This window comes from Bos mutus, chromosome 13 (genome assembly GCF_027580195.1).
Source record: "Bos mutus isolate GX-2022 chromosome 13, NWIPB_WYAK_1.1, whole genome shotgun sequence".
Taxonomy (NCBI): domain Eukaryota; kingdom Metazoa; phylum Chordata; class Mammalia; order Artiodactyla; family Bovidae; genus Bos; species Bos mutus.
Genome location: NC_091629.1, coordinates 17,702,455 through 17,725,159, shown reverse-complemented (window position 1 = coordinate 17,725,159; position 22,705 = coordinate 17,702,455). Strand labels below are relative to the sequence as shown.

General features: G+C 52.1%; 1 protein-coding gene across 5 annotated transcripts in view; it reads right to left on the bottom strand.

Moving 5' to 3' along the window:
• The window catches only part of NFATC2 (nuclear factor of activated T cells 2), a 160,424-nt gene that overhangs the window by 130,470 nt on the left and 7,249 nt on the right, over positions 1 to 22,705 (bottom strand). The window contains exon 1 of one of the 5 annotated variants that reach the window (XM_070381030.1): positions 12,540 to 12,878. The exons of 2 other annotated variants lie outside the window; for them this stretch is intronic. In XM_070381030.1, the coding sequence (XP_070237131.1) occupies positions 12,540 to 12,669 (130 nt within the window). In that variant the 5' untranslated portion in view covers positions 12,670 to 12,878. Of the gene's footprint in view, positions 1 to 12,539; positions 12,879 to 22,705 lie in introns of those variants that run through there. 2 more of the 5 variants (XM_070381029.1, XM_070381033.1) reach the window with 2 other exon arrangements.

Sequence of the window (22,705 nt, the reverse complement as noted above, 5' to 3'; positions counted from 1 at the left end):
TGCAGTCCATGGGGTCGCACAGAGTCAGACACGACTGAAGCGACTTAGCAGTAGCTAAGCAGTAGCAGCATCATTTGTCTTACAAGAACCCTTCGAAGCAGATGATAGGGTCCTCATTTTCTAAAAGGGGAAAGTGAGGCTCAGAGAGGGTGATTAATTTGCCCAAGATCACACAGCTGCTAAGTGGCAAAACCGGATTCGGTCTCAGGCAGCCCAGCTCCTCCAGCCCCGTAACTCACAAAAGGGAATATTTCCTGGATCGTGACGCCTTCACCCCAACACAGAAAACTGAGGTGTCCCCAGGACAGGAACTGCTCCGGAGCCCCATGAGGAGGTAGGCTGCCCTAGACAACAGACGACACAGATTCCTTTCTTCTGGAATACTCATAATCCCTCCGTTTGCCCCAGGATTGAGTCAACGATTATTTAAAAACCTCACTCAGGCCACATGGAGCTCTCTGCCAGCTCCTGCCCTCCTGTTGCCCAGCTCCTGCCCTCCTGTTGCTCACCCTCAAGGACACACGGCCAAGTCTGAGACCGCCGCCAGCGCCAACCCACCGGCCAACAGATTGCTTTTGAAAAAAGGAACAACGAGAGAACATCTTCTCTCCGCCGAGGACAAGCTGGTGGAATTTTCAGGAAGCAGAATAGAATGACTAAAATAGAAAGCCAGCTCAGGAAGCTCCAGGAGGCGTCTGTCCTCAGGAGGGGGAGGGGCCGCGCGAGCCAGGGCGCTCGACTTCAACGACGACGCCAGGAGAGGAGCCAGGATCCGGCCGCAGGCCGGACGCCCCGCGGCCCAGCGGCCGAGCCCCAGAGCCGAGGTCCACCCCTGTCTGAAGCGACAGACCCACCGTTCACACCCCGAGGTGGTGGGAGGCCCGGGCCCTGGGTTTGAGACATCACAGTCTGTTGCCATGGCAACGGAGTGAAGCTTCTACAACCTGGCGGCCGCACGCACGTGCAGCAAGAGGGCGGAGAGAAGCGAAGCGGGAGGGAGGGGGTCCTGGGGGTCCCGCCGCTCCCCTCCATCCCTCGGCTCTCATGAGCCCTGTGTGTTAGGGGCTGCAGGAAACGCCAAGAGGAGCCGAAGCTGGATGGACTTCGCATCTGGCGGCTTGCACCACCTATAGGAAAGACCTTCTTTGAAAAGTTACAGATTGCGCTTTGAGTAACACATACAGCGCTCAGCAAACTTTCCAACAGGCCCCCCATGCCCCTATGGCCCCCAGCAGACACACATGCGGGCAGTAATTGGATTCCCGATCAATGAATCGTGTGTTAATGATGACGGGGAGAATCAGGTGGTCACACCCTTCATTCAGAAATGACACACACAGACGCAGGGCGTGAGAGGTGAGAAATTCCATCCAGCTAAGTCAGGTCCAGAGATGCCAGCAAGGGAAAGAAGGCAGTTTACCATCCTGTCTCGTTCGACGTGGAGCCACTGGAAAAAGCCACCGTGACTGCCGTGCTCTTTGCTGACCCTGCCCCGGCTAAGACAGCTGTCTGCCTTCAGACAGGACAGAAAGGAGCGCTGGGTCCTGCCTCCCAGGCAGCCTGCTGTGAGGCCAGGCGCCCGAGACCCAGGACCCAGGACAGTGTGCCAGCTCCAAGTCTTACAGACTGGCTACTGGCATGGCTGTCTGCAAATCCACATGCACCTGCGTGTCCTCCTTCTGGAGAGAAGTGGAGAGATGTGTGAAATCTGCAGGCCTCGAGTTCAGCTTCCGGATGGGAGGGCAGGGCCCAGGCATCTGATAGACATGAAACCCCACCTCATCCTCAAACTGGGATGGAAAGAACCGGGTGGAATCATTCCATGGGGCCCTCATGCTTTCAAGAACTTCAAAGACCTTCCCATCTGCCTTCATTCATTGCGCCTCGAGCTCTTCTGTGTACCACGAGGCTGACAAGCACCTGGAAGGCAGGTACCATCTACTCCTCTGTGTCACCGAGGGGGCCAGGGAAGCTGAGGGGGGTGGGGGTTCAGCCCCAGGGACAAGAACAGTCAGGGCAGGGACTCTTCTGGCGGTCCAGAAGACCTCGCCTTCCAGTGTAGGGGTGGCGCTTCCATCCCTGGTTGGGGAGCTGAGAGCCCACGTGCCTCTCGACCAAAAAACCAAAACATAAAACAGAAGCAAGATTGCAACAAATTCAATAAAGGCTTTTAAGAAATGATCCACATCAAAAAAAAAAACCTTTTGAAAGAAACCAGGGGCAGAGCTGGGGTTCAAATTGAGACATCATTTAGATGCCGTAAGATATTAAAAGGCCTCGGCGCCTTTTTACAAATGTGCATCCACCATTCAAGATACAGAACACTTCAATCCTGCTACATGGTTCCCTAGTGGCCACACCCAGCCAATAACCCTCATTCAGGGGGACCCACTCGCCTGCCTTCCCTCACTATGGCCTGGCTTTGCCTGCTGTGACCATGACATAAAACTGTATGGAATGTACATGTACATGCTGTAAATCCAACCTTATGTCTGAGATTTAACCACATCGTATGCAGTTACGGTTTCTTTTTCATGGCCGTGTAATAGTCCATCAGATGCCGACATCAGCCTTGGCTTATCCAGTCACCATGCCACCCTGCCTCCGTTTTTCAGGAAGACAGCCATCTGAGGTGGGATTTGTGCTTCAGAGAGGCCCTTCTCTAAGAGAGGACAGTCTTTCCCCATTTGTCATGAGGCACACAGCAGAGAGAGGGGCTCCGGTGACTTCCTTGCCAAAAGGAGAAGAAAAGATCTGGTCAGAAGAATCAACCAGAAACAGACCTCAGATAATCCTCCCTCTGAAGCGGGGTGCGCGTGGCTACCCCGCCTCTCTGCCAAGGCCCTGCGCAAGGAGACACAGGCAGGGGCCCGGCCGCCTTGTGCGCGCGGCTACCCCGCCTCTCTGCCAAGGCCCTGCGCAAGGAGACACAGGCAGGGGCCCGGCCGCCTTGTGGGCGTGGCTACCCCGCCTCTCTGCCAAGGCCCTGCGCAAGGAGACACAGGCAGGGGCCCGGCCGCCTTCTCTGCTTTGGTTCCTCCAACTCACTCGGCCAAGACCCCCGTCACCTTTATGCCAGTGCCTCAAAGAGCTGTGCCCACTGAGCCCCGCAACTCCTGACACAGCGTGAAAAGCTGGTTTCCACCTTTCTTTTAGCCAACTTGAAATGCAAGTGTAAACTTCCCCTTGAAAACAGTGGGGGCCCTGGAACCCCTGGCCAGGGGCAGAGACTTAAAATTAATGCCTGATTGACAGATGGCTTCTTTATTTACACTCATCGCCAGGAGCTTTCACTTCAGTGCCCTGTCCCCGGGGGCGGGTACACTTCATCAGAGGCTCCTGCCGACCCCGGGCATTAATGACCTCCTCCTTTCTCCATGGCAACAGAGATGAGGTCACGGGTTGTGGATTTCACACCCGGAGCCCACCTTCTCAGGACCATGCAGGTAAACAGCCCCTTTCTGTGGTCTTTACAATAACGCACGCAAGCACTGCAGACGTCAAGGCTCCCCCACCCCTCCCCGCGCTCGTTTAACAGTCCACCTTTCTCAGCGTGCCCAAGAAGGTTTGTTTTGATAAGGACCTTTATAAATCCTGAGCTTTTGCAGGCACCTTTCTTACCTTCAGAAAGCTCACTCAGGCGTGGCTCAATTAAAATTCACGCAGAAGCACTGCCTCTTAGAAACTTAGTATCTTAGTAACTGAAACAGGCCCAAGTGAGAAAATTCCCTTTTTTCTCAAAACCTCAGGTCAGGACGCACAGATGGTCCCAAACGCCAACTCAGGAAAAGCAATCTCTCTGCTCTTCCTGTAGCGTCCTCTCTACCTTGGATATATTTCTCTGCAGAAGAAAACAGCACTCAAAGTCTACGGCACAGAACTTCAGATCTAAATGCCAGTTTGTAAGAGATGCAAGGGACAGAAGAAGACTCAACAGTGCCACAGGGACACCACTGGCAAAGTCTGTCACACGGAGGCCAGTGCAAGAAACATGACCTGCTTCTTCAACAAAGGCAAGAAAACAGACTGGTGGGGATTTTTATAAAGTAAGAGAGATCTAATGGCCACGTCAATGATTTACAATGTTCGGGTCTTGTCTGGATCTTTGTTCAAACAAGTTAACCATGAAAAGACACTTGTGAGACATGCAGTAAGTTTAAACACTGGACGTTTGAAATTAAAGATTATGGCTTTGGAGGCTTCCCAGGTGGCGCTAGCAGTAAAGAACCCGCCTGCCAATGCAGGAGACTTAAGAGATGTGGGTTCGATCCCTGGGTCAGGAAGATCTCCTGGAGGAAGGCATGGCAACCCACTCCAGTATTCTTGCCTGGAGAACCCCATGGATAGAGGAGCCTGGAGGGCTACAGTCCATGGGGTCGCAAAGAGTCGGACACGACTGAGTCAACTTAGCACGCAATACAGCTTTTTAGGTTTGGTAATGGTATTGGATTTTTCTCAGGAGCCCTTATATTTGAGAGCTACATCCTAATCTATTAATAAAATATTCTATCATCTGCAATGTGATTTAAAGCAAGCAGAAGTGGTGATGCAGAGCACACACTGAGGAGGGGGGGACATAAGACTGGCCTTCAGTAGGTAACCATAGAGACCGGGTGCTGGGAACACGGCAGCTAATGATGCCATCGTCTCTATGTTTCCACATTTTGGACAAAGTTTAGGAAAACGTCACAGGCCGTTCCTCTTGCTTTGGAGGAACCCGCCGCGGGCTTTCTTCCAGGTAGGAAAGTTGACACAGCCCAGGAAGAGCCCCAGGGCGAGTCTTGCCTTCTTCCCTGAGCTCGGTTTGGGAACAATCAGTAAAACCCAACCTCGCACCAGCCCAGGGAAGCCGGGTCTGGCCGAAGCTCTGGGGCGCCTGTGGCTGTTTCCTGTGCTGGGGAGAGAGGAGACAGGAAGTCCCTTAGTGGGGGGAAGCCACAAGACATCCACCACACGGCACTTCCCAAGGCTGCCGCGTCCTGGCCCAGGGTCAGGGGTCCGCAGCGCCGGGGCAGGACCCTGAGGAGCAGCCTCAGGGAACCTTGCAGCCTGAGAGTCTGGACAACTGAGAAAGCTTTTGCAGCTGGCCTACTTCTGCGGCTGAGGCAGGGACCCATGCCCCGGGCAAGCTTTTCATCAGAACTGACCCCCTACAGAGGGCTGCCCCAGTGGCTTAGTGGTAAAGAATCCACCTGCCAATGCAGGAGGCAAGGTTCGATCCCTGGGTCGGGAAGATCCCCTAGAGGAGAACATGGCAACCCACTCCAGTATTCTCACCTGGGAAATCCCATGGACAGAGGAGCCTGGTGGATTCCAGTCCATGGGATCACGAAGACTTGGACACAGCTAAGCATGCATGCAAATCGCATGTAAGTTAGGTATCATGCTGCAATGCCAGCTGAAGCCCCGCGGCCAGTGACTCATCTCCAAAAGGCATCTTCTCTTCCAGGCAGAGGCTTTAACCTCTGAGCCACCAAGGAAGCCCCTCTTAAGGCTCAGGATTCCTTAAAGGCGAGGGCAGAGACTTTCCCCTCCAAGGACCCAACGCTCTCAAGAAGGTGGGTGAGCCCGACGGTTTCTCAGAGCCCACCACCCTGCTCCCAGCCTGCCGTCCGACCTTCACGCAGCCCCGCTGCCCGCACTCAGTCACACTGCCTTGCGGGAACCTGACCACCCCCATCTCACAGATGAGAAAACACAAGCGGAGAGGATCAAAATCACCTGCCTGGAGGCAAACCACTCAGCGGGGATTATGCAACTTCTCATCCATTTATAAGGCGATGGTTTACTGCGCGCTCGCCAATGCCCGGCACTTCAACTTGGCCAAGGCCAAGCTAGTAATGGACACCTAAGTCAGAATTTCAAGCCGGGATTTCCTGACTTCAGTCCTGTTGCTCTGGCTCAGTAGGCCTATGGCCGTGGTTTTGGGGGGGGGGACACGTGCCCCGGGAGGCATGCACGACAATCCACTGGGCTGTAGAGAGAAATACAGAAATAGCAGAACCCCAGTTTATATTCTGTCCTTCCCCACTTGGGTTTTTGTTGCATATTTTATGAGTATAATCCCATTAGGATAGCAGTGAACAGTCCACTGATAATTGCATAGATACCAAAACATCATGGGTGAATGCAGCCCATGTTGGCATTAAGGGTACCCAGGAAAGCTGGGGTCAGTGAGATTCTGGCTGAACTGTAGTGCTGAGGACAGGGACTCAGGACCCCAGCTGCCTGGGCTCGAAGCCTGTCCTGCCGTGTACTGCTCATGACTCTCAGCAAAAGTGAACTGACCCCCAAGAATTCTGACTTCATGGGTCCTGGGTATGCCTGAAAGATTCTAGTCTGTAGCCAGGATTAAGGACCACTGGCCACCAAAGCTGCATTTCTCAAATGTATTCAATCCCATCATCTTACAGGACTAAAAAGCCTTGGGCACCAACTCAAATAGCACAGCATTAAGATTTTAAGAGCCTCTACTTCTGATCAAGGGCATCCCTGGGAGGTCAGTGGGAAAGAATCCGCCTGCCAACGCAGGAGACACGAATTCTATCCCTGGGTTGGGAAGATGCCCTGGAGAAGGAAATGGTGATCCACTCCAGTATCCTTGCCTGGGAAATCCCATGGACAGAGGAGCCCGGTGGGCTACCGTCCCTGGGGCCCCAAAGAGCAACCGAAACAACTTCTGATCAAAAGCTGAGGGCGCCTTAAGAACAGACGGCCTTTAATTTGGAAGCTGGGATGACATGTGTTCAATAGTAAAGGATGATTCAGGCAACTTTCTCCCTAGCTCTTGCTCCTCCCTCGACGAGGCCACTGCTCGACTCAGCCCTCGTTTCACCTTTCCAGCTGCACCTGGAGACGCTATTTGCACAAAGCAGGCTCATTAAGGCTTGTCCTTAACTCAACACAGACGGCAACGTCTCTGAATGTCACATGTGTTTAGCGAACTCGCTTGCTTAGAGTAGAGCTCTATTTTTAGTAAGCACCAAAAAAAAAAAAAGCCCGTGATGCTGTATATCAGCACCTCATTTGTCCCTATTTGTTTACCAGGCTGTGTCCCACACTGGCCTGGGGGCCAGACAGGGGCAAGACCACATTTCATTCATCTGTGTACTCCCACAGGGCCTGGCACAAAACCAGCATTCAATGAGTGTTTGCTGAAAGAATGAGGCTTTAATTGTGCCCTGTGAATGGGCCGAGAGCAGGTGGCCCTGAGCTCAAGTGCAGGTGACATTAGAGAACGGGCGACAGCAGGGTCTGTGACTCTACCTGAAAATGGTATAAAGCTGAGCCACCCGCCATGCAGGAGACCCGGGTTCCATTCCTGGGTCAGGAGGATCTGCTGGAGAAGGGTATAAAGCTGAGCCACCCGCCATGCAGGAGACCCGGGTTCCATTCCTGGGTCAGTGTGACTCTACCTGAAAATGGTATAAAGCTGAGCCACCCGCCATGCAGGAGACCCGGGTTCCATTCCTGGGTCAGGAGGATCTGCTGGAGAAGGGATAGGCTACCCACTCCAGTATTCTTGAGCTTCCCTTGTGGCTCAGCTGGTAAAGAATCCGCCCGCAATGCAGGAGACCTGAGTTCAATGCCTGGGTTGGGAAGATCCCTGGAGAAGGGAAAGGCTACCGGCTCTAGTACTCTGCCCTGGAGAATTCCGTGGGCTGTATAGTCCTTGGGGTCGCAGAGAGTCGGACACGACTGAGTGCCTTTCACCCCGGGCTTTACAGGTGCAGAAGGGACACACGCGTGCAGTGTGCTCCTGCGGTACATGGGACCTGCGGCTTTCATCAGCCTTTCAGAGGTCTGTGACCCAAAGAGTTTGAGGATCAGCAGAACAAACTATAAGCAACGGTCAGGAGTCCATTTTCCTTTCTGAAAGGTCAAAGTTAACGCCATATGCATCCGCTTACCAGAGGAGGGGCATGCCAGACTCACTGAGGCAGACTGGGAGCAAGCCCTCCCAACACGGCCCAGAGAAGATCTGGCACCGCTGGAGGTGACTGGGGATCCCCAGGGCCCATCCGTCTTTCCCAGTGTATTACAAGTTGGAAGAAGTAAGAATGCCTTGAATTCACATGCACATACAAAGAAATTAAACTTCTGTCTACCAACAGCCAGCACGCCTCTCCCCTCCAAGGTGGGCTCATAGCCAGGACCCCCAGAGCCCTGTCTGCATTCTTTCTATTACTATGCATTTAGCTCTTTCCCTCAAAAGAAAATAAGAGTTTACCTTGCATGCTTCTAAGCAAATAAATCTGAAAATTCAGAAAGGTGAAGTGGGTGATTTCCTAGGAAGAAAGTTTACCAAAACTGGCTCTAGTCAAAATAGAAAATGGATACAGCCCAATTCCCATAGACACGATCGAGAAAGTTATCCCAGAACAAGACCATAAAAAGGCACCAGGTCCAGATGGCTTCACAGGGGATCCTATCACAACGGGAGAAACTGGATAGTCCCAACAATACACACGTTGTTCCTGAACATAGAGAAGGAGAGACGTTTAGACTTGACAGCACACCAAAAAGCACATTACAGACATCACTCGCGGCTTAGCTGCTACGCCACATCCAACTCTTACGATGCCACGGACTACAGCCTGCCAGGCGTCTCCATCCATGACATTTTCCAGACAAGAATATTGGAGTCAGTTGCCGTTTCCTTCTCCAGGGGATCTTCCCTGATCCACGGATCAAACCCAGGTCTCCTGCATTGCAGGCAGATTCTTTACCGGCCACCAGGTGAACACTGCTAAAAGAAATCTTAAAACAATATTATCCAGTAGATGCCAGGCCCACCACCATAAGAAAATAATACCCAGTGACCAAGTGGGGTTAATACCAGGAACGTTTCAATATTAGGAAAGCTATTAATATAAATGATCTTAGAATAAAATCATGTTTTTCCATAGATGCTAAAAAGTCTGTGGCATCACTCAACTCCCATTCCTAATCAAAACTCTTATGAAAATAGAGACGGATGGATACTTCCCTAACATAAATACATATGCCTCAATTCTAAAGCTAACACTGAAGATTCTCCTGCCTGGGTGAGGAACAAGGCAAAGATGCCTATTTTCCACTACCATGTAGATGCTACTGGAGGGATCAGTCGATGCAATTAGACAGAAAAACAATTAGAGACACTAACTGATTGAGGGCAGGGACTGAGTCTCATTTTCTACTACATCCCCAGGATCTAACACCATAGGAGCTCAATAGTTAGATGGATGAGTAAGTGAATGATGACTCACATGAACTGAGCACCTCTATTAACGAAATCAAAGGTTTAATAAAAAGCTAGTGACAATGACACTGTGTTAAGTGATGTGAATGGGTTAAGCCATTCAAGGCAAACAGTTGCCTGTATGAGGTAAGTACTATCATTCAATCATGTGACAGCTGAGCAAACAGAGGTCCAGAGAGATTAAATGACTTACCCAAGATCATCTTGTCAGTAATGTTTTAAACTCCAGTCTTGCGGTGCCAGGCCCCTAACTGCTTTGTGCGCATCTCTCGTCAAGTGAGGGGACGAGAACTCACACGGTAGATCCGAAAGATCTAGAGCAGGACTCTAGGGCTCCAGAGCAGGACTGCCGGGCTCACATTTCAGCTCTGCCGTGTACCTGCTCTGCTTTCTGGGGAAAGTTCCTTCACCTCTCTGTGCCTCATCAACCCCCTCTACAAAATGAAGGTGACAACCTTCTGTGAAGTGTGTACCTTCTATGGTTGGAGGGGTACTACACGGGCTAATCACAGCTGCCACACGCTCAGGTTCCACAAAATAAGCATCTGACTTCCCCCAACTCCCTACGTGCCGTCACCAGTTCCTGACAATGTCTGTCCCAGGAGCAATCCTCTTCCTTTCTTGGCCTTTTGCCAAGCCCATTGCCCAGAGTTAAAGAGAACACCTCACGTGTACCACCAACATATTGTCATGTGGGACAAAGCCCATTAGCAAGACACGGACTAGTGTTGACCCTTGGGGAGTTCCATCATGCGGAAGCAGAGCAAAGTGACTGCTATTAACATCTGGGTGAGACTGAGCCTGACCCACATCTGGAACAGCTCGCTTCAGCCTCTCAAGGCTCGCAGCATCCCTTCTCTTACTGAGCCATGACGTTTCTGTCCTGGTGCCTTCCCAGCAAGGCCTGATTACAGATTCCACAGCATAATTCCTCATCCTTAAGTTGGGCTGCACGTTTGGCAAGGAGTAACTTTATGGTTGGAGAAGGCAATGGCACCCCACTCCAGTACTCTTGCCTGGAAAATCCCATGGACGGAGGAGCCTGGAAGGCTGCAGTCCATGGGGTCGCTAAGAGTCAGACACGACTGAGTGACTTCACTTTCACTTTCCACTTTCATGCATTGGAGAAGGAAATGGCAACCCACTCCATTGTTCTTGCCTGGAGAATCCCAGGGACGGGGGAGCCTGGTGGGCTGCCCTCTATGGGGTCGCACAGAGTCGGACACGACTGAAGCAATTTAGCAGCAGCAGCAACTTTATGGTGGAGCAACCTGCCAAAGGTTACCTCGGCCAGGTGATCTAGGCTATCATCAATAATGATAAATCATGTTGATGGTAGGTACCCACAATATGATGTGATGGAAATGGTCACTTTACCTCTGTGGTCTTCCTCCCCCAAAACCCATAGCCCTGTCTAACCATGAGGAAAACATAAGACCCCACTGAAAGGACATTCTACAATGCACCTAGTCAGTATTCCTCAAAACTGTCAAGCTCATTAAGAAAAGGGGGGGGGGGTACAATCTAAACAAAGTATGGACTTAGCTTTATAAAACTGTATCATAATATTGGCTCACTAATTGTAACAAATGCATCCTGCTAACGGATATTCCTCCTATGGGGAGCTGGGTGCTGGGTATACAAGAGCTTGCTGTACTCTCTTTACAATTTTTCTGTAAATTTAAGACTGTTTCCAAAAATAAAGTTTATTTTTTTTAAAGATAGATGCTGGGGCCTTCACCATGGTCATTTAGACACCCATCTGGCAGCCACCAAGCACCCCTTTGCCAAGAAAAACTATAAAAAGCACCTCCCATCAGATTTGGCTTAGAAACTATTTCCCCGGAAATCTCCCCGCTGCAGGAAAAAAAAAAAAATCCGTTGATTGTGAATCTTGGAGGGGTGTAAGTATTCCCTCCAAACATGACTTTAATCTTAACGAAGAGCAAGACCACGGATGCTAGAGGGATCATTTGCAGATTCTTAATTGTATCTTTTCAAAGCAAAGGATGGCCTCCAGATTGCAACTCAAGAAGACTGGTCTCTTTGGCTGGCTAATTATTTCCATCTCCAGCCAAAATAGAGAATAATTACTAACTACCATCTTCACTTGGTATCCGATCGAAGGGCATCTCTGAAGTCAAAGCAAGGCCCTCACCTGGAGTTTCACCTGAAGACGCTGCGGAGGGAAAGTTGAAACTTCTCTGCCTCACACAGCATCTCTGGGAAACAGCAAACTTGGGAGAGTCCGGAAAGGGCCTCCTACACACACCAGCCAGCACAACCCCTTCCTGCTCCCCAGAAGCAGCCGAGCCCAAGTGCATCTGGAAGTCACCAACAGGCCTGCCCCCAAGGCTTCAACAAGCACTGGCTGGGCTAGGCTGTCAAAATCAGGAAGCCTGTCTGGTGTTCTGTTTTTTTCCAAGACAACCTGCTAACCAGAAAAATACAGTGAGGCTGGGTGTGCGACCGCCTCCTCTGACCAAGGCTCCTGTTAAACACGTGAAATGACGGCCCAGCGGGGGGAAATCCCCAGCCCCCAGCGCAGAGCGCACTTGCAGGTAGGGACTGACAGGTCGCTGAGGCAGGAATAAGCCTGCACCTTCCTGAAACCACAGGCGGGCACCCTCCAAGCCCCCACAGTCTGGTTGCCTGTGGGGCGGGGGGTGGGGCCCACTTAATAAAGCTCAGACTGAAGCATGTGAGGTGATGTGCAAACGGCAGCGGCAGAACGCAGGGAGGAAATGGGCCAGCCGCCTAAGACGAGGGCAAACCACGCTCTAGCATTAGACACAGACAGCCTCCTCCTTAGAGTCAGCGCAGCGTCCCCAACAAGGGCTCGCACACGGTGGGGGTCGGAGGTGGGCGGATCAGCCTCACCAGCCCTCTTTTTGCACCAGTCCCGGCCGAAAAACTCCATTCTTTGGCTTCCTCACCTCTTCCCTCCAAAGGCAAAACCCATAGCTTCCACCGCGCACTGATGACCAACGGCGGGCCAGAGACCAGCTGAGACCCCTGCTCCCTTTTGCTTCACTACCAGGGACCCTCGGGGAGAAGGAACTGGAAACTGGCGCCCCACCAGGCAGAGTGAGCCTAGTGCCCTCTAAAGGCGGCTGCAGTCTCCGACGGCTCCCGCCCTCCCTCTCACCTGGGGAGAGGCAACTTCCCCCCAACTCAAGTTCAGGCCCCCCAGGAAATGTGACGCGTGGGGCAAAGGGGCCCCACCCGCGGCCACTGCCCAGGCCCCAGCCCCAGCCCAGGCTCGGGGGCCAGGCCGGGGCGAGCCTCCACCGACCTTCGATAGGATTCAAATAGTCATAATCGAAGAGGATGGAGAAGTCGAACTCGTCTTGGGGGCTGCCCCCAGGCTCGTGGCCCGGGGCGTCCCCGCCGTCGGGGTCAGGCTGCGGCTCCGGGGCGTCCATGGCGCGCGGAGCGGCGGGCGGGCGGGCGGCGGGCCGGGGGCGGAGGCGGGCTCGGTGGACTCGCGGGCCCCTCGCCGGCGACGGCGAAGGGAGCAGGAGGCGGGCGGAGCGGCGGGGTCACTGTCCTCGTGGGGACACACGCGGGGTCCGGGGATGGCGCGCCCGGGGGAGCTGAGCGGCGGCGGCGCGCGCTTCCTGCTCCGGAGGCACCTGTTGCAGCCCGGGGAGGGGAGGCGGGGACAGCGCGGCCCGGCCGGCGGGGCGGGGCGACACCCCGGGACCGGGGAGGGCGGGGACGGCCGGGAGGAAGCAGGCCGCCCCTGGTCCCGGCCGCACCGCCGGCGCCGCGCGAAGCCACCTGCCAGGCGCTCGGGCGCAGCCGCCGCTTCCACCCTCCCCGCCTAAGCTCTGCGGCCCTGCCGGACCCAGGATCCGGATGAGAAAGCCACTTGTCTTTTTGCCCTGGGTGACCGGCTGACACCAACAAGGTCGGGGGTGGGGGGTGCACCCACTGCCTTCTCTTGCAGACCTGAGCCTCTGTGAGCCCGCAGCTGCGGCTGGATTGCCACCTCCATCAGTCACATCCAGGACTTGGCGAAGAATCCCAGGTACTGGCAAGGCGCAAGTCCTACCTGCCTTTCCATCTACACCTCTTGGCCGCCTGACATCTCCAGGGACCAGCAGGCACCAGACACTCTCGCCCGGGGACCTTTAGGTCCTGGTGGGGCAAGAGTAAGGACCGAGATAAACTCCAGAACAAAGAGCATCCCCCTGGGCTGTCTGGAGAGTGCTCACCAGAGATGTAGGGGAAAGGCTGGGGGCTGGGGCGGCTTTGGTCCCCTCAGCTGTCGGGGGGCAAGAAGTGGCCGTGGGGGGGGCTCTGGCAAGATGGCATTCGGAGGAACCTGACTGCTGGGCATACCTGGAGGAAGAATGCTTCAGAGGTGGGAACCAAAACTGAGAGGCAGAAGCAGCTCAGTGTGGCAGAGCAGGTCAGAGGGCAGTGCAGGTGGAAAGGGCAGCTGGGGACGAGTACACCTGCACGATTGATCAGAACGCAGATCCCCAGGCCCGCACTGGAGCTTGAGTACTAAGTCTGGAGGAGAGGCTCGGAGATGTGCATTTCTAGGCAAGCATCCACGGTGAACGCTGTGAACAGGCACTTAGGGAACAACGCATAAGAACCGACTCCCAACACCCCCTTATAAAACCCTTCCAGGGGTCTTGCACCAAGTTAGCTCCAGTCAGAAAGCAGGCTCACAGAGGTACAGGGGACGCGGCCAGCGGCCTCCTTTTACGGCACATTGGCGTCCCCTGAGACGCTGTAAAAATGCCTGTTCCCAGGTTCTGATCCAAACCGCTTGAAGGTGTTTTCTTTTTAATGACCTCAGATAATTCTAAAGGGCGGCCAGGGTTGAGAATTACTAGATCAGAAAAGGAGGTGGGAGAGTTTCAGGGGTTCCCTGAGAGCCACAGCTTGACCTGAAATGGGGACTGGCTCCGATCCTTCCCCAAGTGCCAGAGGGTGGAGAAGATGCCCTCTTTCAGGGGAGCCATCTCGGTTCCATTAAGGGATTCGTGGGAAGCTGTCAATCATTATGCATTCCCCAGACCTTTTTTGGGCACCTGCTAGGTACCAGGCACTACCACAGATCCTGGGGGTGCAGCCGTCGGCAGGACCGGGTCCCTACCACCCTCATCATGTTTATATCCTGTTGGTAAAGAGATAAGGCAATGAATAGGGTTTCCCAAACTGCACTTGGACCAGTGACTCCTAACCCAACTTACACATTGGCCTCACCTGGAGAGCTGTTAAAAAAAATTCAAGAAGCTAGGTCCTAGGAGGGGCCAGTTACAATCAGAATGTTTGAGACTCAGGCATCAGTATTTCGTAAAAGCTCCCCAGATGCTTCCAGTGTGTGGCCTGGGGTAAGAAGCACTGGTTTGGACACAAACTCCATTCCAGGGTCCTGGGCCTGGATCCAAGACTCATGCATTTTCAGTCTTGGGAAGCTCTTTCTGGCTGTCAGAACATTAAAAAAAAAAATCCTCTTGTTTGTTTCTTAAGCATAAACATACACACACCAGGTGAATCCAGCAAGTATCCTAGGGGTGGCTGATAAATTTAGGTGGAGGAGGGGAGATGACCCACACTAGGACTGCTGAGAGCCCAAGCATCCAGAAGGAGGGGCCTCCCGGGTGGCAAAAGAATCTGCCTGCCAATGCAGCAGACATGGGTTTGATCCCTGGGTGGGGAGGATCCCCTGGAGAAGGAAATAGCAGCCCACTCTAGTATTCTTGCCTGGAGAATCTCATGGACAGAGGAGCCTGGCGGGCTGCAGCCCATGGGGTTGCAAAAGAGTCAGACACGACTGAGCGACCAAACAACAGAATGATCCAGAAAGAGATGGATGCTCTCGGGTCCCTGTGACAGGACTCAGAATCCAAACCCTGAAATTTAGCCAGGGAAAATCAGAGGAACCAGCCTGTCCTTGTGCTACAGACAAGGAGAGGCTAGTGTCATCCTCACTGGTCTCTTTTCATCCCTCCAGCCATGATGACTAAATGCCTCTAATCTAGAGGACATCTGTTGATTCTGCGTACCTGGCGTCATTCCCCCCTGCTTCTGATAACAACACCCCAGTGTGTTCCTTTGGGAAACTACTCTTGATGATGCAATTCTGGTAAATTATCGACCCAGTTGTCCCATACTACCCTGGCAAAGAAGTGTACAAATGACCCAGGCTTGGCCAATCAGAGCATTTTTATCTCCATTAGCCTGTGAGATCCACTCGGGCAGGGGTCATGATTGATTCATTCACAGCTTTATGTACAATGGGTGTGTGGATGTGCAGATAGATGAATGGATGGATGAGTGCATGTTTGGGTGACGGATGGATGGATGGATGAAATGGAAGAGTGGATGGATGGATGGATGGATGATGGATGGATGGATGATGGATGGATGGATGATGGATGATGAATGGATGGATGATGGATGGATGGATGATGAAAGAGTGGATGGATGAATGATGGATGGATGGATAAAAGAGTCTGACTGTCCTTGTGTATATAAGATCCTTATATTTGTCTTTAAGGACCCTCCTCTCTAAGACTTAATCTGGCCACCCCATTGTTTGGGCAAGAATCTAAATTCTTACCCCCAACTGACATCCTCCTGAGACAGCCAATAATAAGATGACATAGTAAAGGTAAAATCACCATCCCTTTGATAGACTGCCTTGTGAGAACGGTTCAGGACCTGGCAATAATACTCTAACTGCCTCAGTTGTTCCTCTGAACAGTAGAAATATTTTTTAAGTTTCTAGAATCTGGAATCTGCGCCAAATCAGAGCTCTTAAAGGGAAGGGGTTCAGACTAGGTCCTGACCCAGAACAGAGTTTCTGCTAGAGCACTGGGAAGTGAGAGCGTTTTCTTCTCTACAGGCCACTCTGAAAGCTGGGGCTTGAGTTGGGGGATGGCATATTTTCAATTCCAAAATAAATGATTTGTGCTGTTAGAAGCAAGGAGCATAATGCATGACCTTTATGCATTCAGAGGCCACTCCGGAAGCGCGGGCTGGGATGCAGGCCCCAACGGTGCAGCTCTGTCAACCTGCCCTCTGCCCCACCGCTGACCTTATGGAGGCCCTGGTCTTTGAGCTTTCCTCTGGGCTCCCCAACAGAAGTGCAATGGGAGGTTAGTGAGGCTGCTGAGGGTCTGCAAATCCTAGCACACGTCTGATCCTGGCCCAGGATTTCAGCTCCACTCAAAAGCACTGACTCTAGTGTATAATTACAAACTGAGACAAGTGCCGTGAAAGGAGAGCAGACGACAGGACAGAGGCTACAACAATAATGTCAACACGGAATTCAAGAAAGGCTTCCTTAGAGGTGATACTTGAGCTGAGAACAGGAGGCTGAGCAGAAGGTAGCCAGCGAAGAGTGAGGGGAAGAACTAACAGCCAGCTGGGAAAGCATGTGCAAAGGCCCTGAGGCAGGAAGAGGCAGGAAGAACCGAGAAAAGACTGGAGGGGACGGACCAGAAGATGGTGTGGGGTAAGGCTGGGGGATTAGTGGGGACTTCGTGGAGAATTTTGGACCTAAGACCAATGAGGAATGACTGAAGTGCATTTAGGCAGGTACGTGACAAGACCACATTTGGGGTTTTAATCGGGGTTGCTCTGGGTTCTGGGTGGAGAAGAAACTGCAAGGTGATGAGGTTTACAGCAAGAAGACCAATTAGGAGGTTCATGCAGCCATCCAGGCAAGAGACAATGGGAGTGCGGGCCGTGGGGAGGACAGGAAGCAGCGGAAGCACACTCTCACCCTCTAGTCCACCCTTGAGTTCTCTCTTTTCCTCTTGCCGGCTGCCTCTTTAAAAAGGCAGCATAATCTGATTGCAAGTGAATACAAATACTCAGAGTATACCAACTCTCCCACCCACCCCACCCAACCCCACCCCAGGAGACTCTGAGTGCTGAGGCCCCTTCAAGAAGGCCCTGGAAGGACCCCCCCAACCCCGGCCAACACATAGCTCTGTGCTCCTTTCCCCCTTCTGGTATGAAGCTCATCTTTAGCCTCAGTCTCTACCTCTCCCAGGGCTTCCCCAATGGCTCAGCCAGTTAAAAAATCTGCCTGTGATGCAGGAGACACAGGAGATATGGGTTTGATCCCTGGTTTGAGAAGATCCCCTGGAGAAGGGAATGGCAACCTGCTCCAGTATTCTTGCCTGGGAAACCCCATGAACAGAGGAGCCTAGTGGGCCGCAGCCCAAAGGGTCACAGAGGTGGACAGGACAGAGCGACTAAGGAGTGGACTTGTCCCACCGTCCACTCAACAGCTGCATCTGGGCACCCAGCAGGCGCCGTGGAGCACACCTGTCCAAACCAACCTACTTATCGTCTGAAACTGCTCCTCTCCCACAGTTCCCAGCCAGATCACCCTCCCATTCATCACTTTCTCCCACCGAAAACCAATGAGCAAGTCCTCTATTTCTCTCTGCTCACACCCACAGGCAACCCCCTCAGCAAACCAAAAAACCCCAAATCCCATCACGTTTCACCAGCTTCACCGTTCCGCCTCCGACCCCGGCAAGCCTAGTGCACGTCATCTGTCACCCTGATGACTGTCCTCCCTGGCCTCGTCACTTCCACGCCGGCCCTGACATGGAGCAGCCAAAGGGATATTTTGAAAGGGATCCCTGTAAGGGCCAACATGGAAGTAACAAGATGAGGGCAGAGGCTCCCGTAGGCGTCAGGGAGGGACACACAAGCACCCTGACCGACAGGGTCCTAGATCAGCTGCCCCACACCAGCCCCCTTTAGGCATCATCTCTGGCCACGGTCCCTTCTTTTGACTTCCTTCTGCCACCCACTCCTCAATCGTCCAGCTGTTCCTTGAAAATACCAAGCGTGGCCCTACCCTGGGGCCTTTGCACCTACTATTCACAATGATAAATGTCACTTCCTTGCTTTGTTCATTCCTCAGCTCAAATGTCAGCTCCTCAGAGAGAACTTCCACGATCATCCCAATAAAAATAGCACCCCCTGGCCTCCTCCGTCCCCTGACCCTGCTTTGTGTTCCTCGAAGCCCTTATCTTGGCAGCATATTTATTCATAAGTGCACTTGCTCATCTTTTCTGCCTCTTCTCAATCGACTGTAAGCCCCACAAGACCAAGAAGGTTTGTTTTATTGACTGCTGTCTCCAGGGCTGTCAGATATAGTGAACAAAAACACAGGACACTCGGTTAAATTTGGATTTTGGACAACAATGCACGCTTATGTTTTTTAGCTCAATATGTCCCCCAACATTGTATGGGACATACTGAAACTAAAAATGCATTCATCGTTTGCCTGAAATTCAAAGTTCACCGGATATTCTGTATTTTAATCTGGCAAGTCCAGCTGTAGCCCCAGATCCTGGAAGCGTTCCCAGGGCACGGTGGGCACTCTCGAAGAAGGAGCCGAAGGACTGGATGAAGGAGAATGCCCAACAGAGCTCACCCTGAGAGATCTCTCAGAACACAAAGTGGCATCGAGAGGCGAACCTGAGTCCCTGGTTGCCTCAGTTTCATGGGACTTGTCAGGGATGTCCGGAAAGCTGGTGTTTTGCACAACCGGTGGCCCAGCCTCTAGCATGGTTATGACACCTGTAATTATTTTTATGTAAATAACATTTCATCTGACTCAGTGGCTTCAGGGAAATTCTGCCTGTACATGCTTTTTTTCTTTTTCAAAAGGAAAAAAAAAAAATGACTTATAAAAAAATATGCTCTGGTATAGGAAATAGATTCCTGGGGTCATTATAACAACACTGATGGATTTGAATCCAGTCGCTGCCTCCTCTTCCAAGCTGAACTTCCTGGAGGTCAATGGCACCCACAGGCATGAAGAGATCATTGTTTGGCCGAGGTTGGGGTGACCCTGTGGTACCATCAGGAAGATCACAGAATGGGGGCCCAGGATCCAATCTGAGTGCTTCCTCTGAATCACTCTGTGACTTTTAAGCAAGTCAGCTGGCCTTTCTGTGCCTCAGTTCTTCTATCTGTAAAATGGGGGCCAGTAAATCAGCTCATACCTGAGGCCCCATTCCAGCTGGGGGTCCAGGAGGCTCTAGTGCTAACCTGAGCAGCAGCCAAGGTCAATTTCATGGGTTCAACCTGTGCTAGCCCACAGGGCCCTGCACCCAGAGGACCACAAGGTCTAACACCCTGCCACCACCATCTTAAAATTCTTAGCAATATTTGAACCAGGGGCTGAGAATTTTCTTTTATGCTAGGCCCTGCGCACTACAAAGCCAGCCCTAACGGGCTGTTCTCAGCCCAAACCCCACCATCCCGACGACCTCATCGTAAGAAAAGCTTAACTAGAAAATGTAGGCCCTGAAATGTGTTTAATCGGAAAAGTAGGAGCTCTCCCAGATCCCAGAAAGGACCGCCCCTCAATTTAAGTACATCCGGGGATTATCACTCGAGATGCTAATATTTTAATTTACAGATGGATGCATTTGACTCCTTCAGGACTGGAACCAGAGTGAGGCAAGTGAGGCAAAATTCAAGAGGGAACCAAAAACCTCAATAGTCAAATACACTATGCTTTCATAAAACATGTTTTAAAAATAAAAATAAATACAAAGAAAATCTATGTTAAGCAAACTATTACACTTGGAATAAAGACAGGGTCACTATCAGTGCTGTGTGGACCCATCCTAGACCCTGAGGTAAAAGGAAAAATGAATAATAAAGATCTTGTCTTTACTTAAATTTTTTTTCTATTTTTGGTTCATCGTAGATTTTTGCATCAATTTTTTTGTATTTATTTATTTACTATTTTGCCCTGTAGCATATGGGAATCTTAGTTCCCCGACCAGGGATCAAACCCACACCCCCTGCAGTGGAAGGCAGATTTGTAACCACAAAGTCCCTTTGCATCAATTTCGATTTCTAAAATATTTCGACCACTGAGTGTCCTGGCGTCCCCTTCCACGTTGCCTCCCCTCAAAGCCAGTTTTCAGGGGTGACCTCCTCATGATTTGGGGGAACCACAAGACACTTTCAAACTTGGCTTTCACTCCAACCTACAATCAACACCATCTTTCAAAGCCTGGACAGGACTTCTCTGCTGTAAGAAAGATAATTTCCAGGAGAAGATTGCAGCGGAAGGCAGTTTGTTGAAACTGGCGCCACCCCCCACCACCCCGCCTCATTACTACCAGGCAGGCAGAGAGGGTTAAAGCTCCAGGAAAACAGGGATCTACCAAAAGCCAGAACCCAAATGGAGGTGTGGACTGTAAGGAGACACCCCACAGCACAGCAGCGGTGGTCCCAGGTCAAACCCATCCTGCAGGCATATTATGTCTGGCCTGCCCCGTAATTTTTTTTTAAATCTGAACTTTTTTTTTTAATTGAGAGTATTCATTTAAAACTTCAAGTGTCTGATGGCTCCCCACAACGGGAAGACCAGGCCACACGGGACCTGTGCTCCCTGTGGCCCTGCCACCTGGGGCTGAGTAGAAGCTTCCAGGTGACTCTACCGCTCTCGGTCACCACCGCCCCACCCGCTGCCCCCGTCCACCCTGTGGGCATGTGGGCCCCAGACCCTGGTCTCCGGGCCCTCAACTCGTCCGCCCTGATCCCTGCTCACCTACTTTGTCCTGGCTTTGTCTGTTCTCTTCATCCCTTGCTTCCACAGCACATTCCCTTCCGCCTTATGGAACTGACATTTCACGGGAGAGCACGGTCAGCACACTCACCTAGCCCTTAAACTGCGGTTCTTGCCTTTAATTAAGCAGGAGGTGTCACCATCCCTCTGCCAGGGGAGCTTCGCCTTCCACTGAATCAGAGCCTTAATGGCAGCAGCAGAGGGCTGGTTAGCTGGGGATGGAACATTGGTTAGCCTTTGCCCAACCCCAGAACTATTTCTTAACCGTCTGCCGTCTCCCTCTGTCCACCGTCACCCTTCTGTCACCCGGCCGTCTCCCCAGATGACCGCACCCCCAGGGTCGGGGCTCCCATATCCATCCTCTCTCCTGCCTACTCTTGCAGACTCAAGCATCTATGTCGAGTCCATAATCTATGAAGTCAGAGAGGGATGCGGACAAGCAAGCTGACCTCAGGGATCTGGAAGCCTCCAGCCTCCCTCCAGCACAGCCACACCCCAGAGCATCTCCCACCCTCCCCTCCCAAAAGACCACAGGGCCTCCCTCTTGCCCGCTCTCTCTTAAATTCCTCTATCAACACAATCAGTAGACTTCACTGAAACTTTTAGTTCCTTTGCATGTGAATGGTTTCACACACGATTGTGCCTCTCTTTCGAGTGTAAATGAGTACAGCTTATATATCTTGGATATTCTCCGTACCACCTAGCCCGTGCCTCCACAAACCCCTCTGAACTCACTGGTTGAGTGACTGAGCTAGGTCATTCAGAAGAGACCCCAAAGACTTAGAATAAAGTCGATTTATCCAAATCAGGAAGGACTCTTGTAGGTTAATTGTTCTTATTTAGTCGCTAAGTCGTGTCTGACTCTTTGCCACTGCATGGACTCTACCCACCAGGCCCATAGGATTCCCCAGGCAAGAATACTGGAGGGGGTTGCCATTTCCTTCTCCAGGGGATCTTCCCAATCCAAGGATCCAACCCGAGTCTCTGGCATTGGCAGGCAAATTCTTTCCCACTGACCCACCAGGGAAGCCCTTGTCGGTTAGTAGGCTGAAGAAAACGAACAACTTGACTCTGAAACCCTAAAATAATAGTGAAAATGGCAGCTAACAGGCACTGATCACTGTGTCCACACCGAGAGCAGCACAGACCTGATCTGCAAGCCTCCCAGCTTCCGCCGCGTGTGACGCTTACCGTCACCCCCGCTGCTCAGCTCAAGAAACTAAGGCATGGAGCAGGTCGTGATGTTACTTTCGAAGTCACACATGCCACCACGGAAGTGGTTTTGTCCCACAGCAGTCTGATACTCATTACTGAGTCACAGTGTTCCTGGGTTATTAGCTCAGGGTGGATGCGCTGAGGGACGTTTTTGGACTAAGATGAAACACTGAGAGAAGCCTTCTGACTCCTGGTGATAGCAGAGAGGGAAGGAGGGGCCGCCGGGGGAGTCCAGGCTGGGCCAAGAGGAGACCCACTGGAAGAGGCCCATATTACTCACAAAATTGATGGCAAGTGCCCTTGAGAGCCAAAGATAGGGACCACCGCTTCGCAGCCCCAGGACTCAAGGGAGCACAGTTTGGAAACCAAAAAGGAGAAGTCTCTGCAGACAGGGAAACACCAACTCCTCCCCACTCCCTGCTCCCCACTCTGGCCCCAGCCCTTCATCCCTGCCCAGGCCTCTGCAGTCACCTCCCACCTGTATTCTAAGCATCCCCGGTTACCTGGGAGAGGTTTCCCACTTAATGGTCAGTGTGATTCTCTGAAAAGACTCAGCAACTCACACCCTCAGTGACTTCTGATTTCCCCAGGGCCTCCCCATTACCATGAGAATGAACTTCAAACAATGAACTTCAAACTGCTCGCAAAATCCTGCTGGG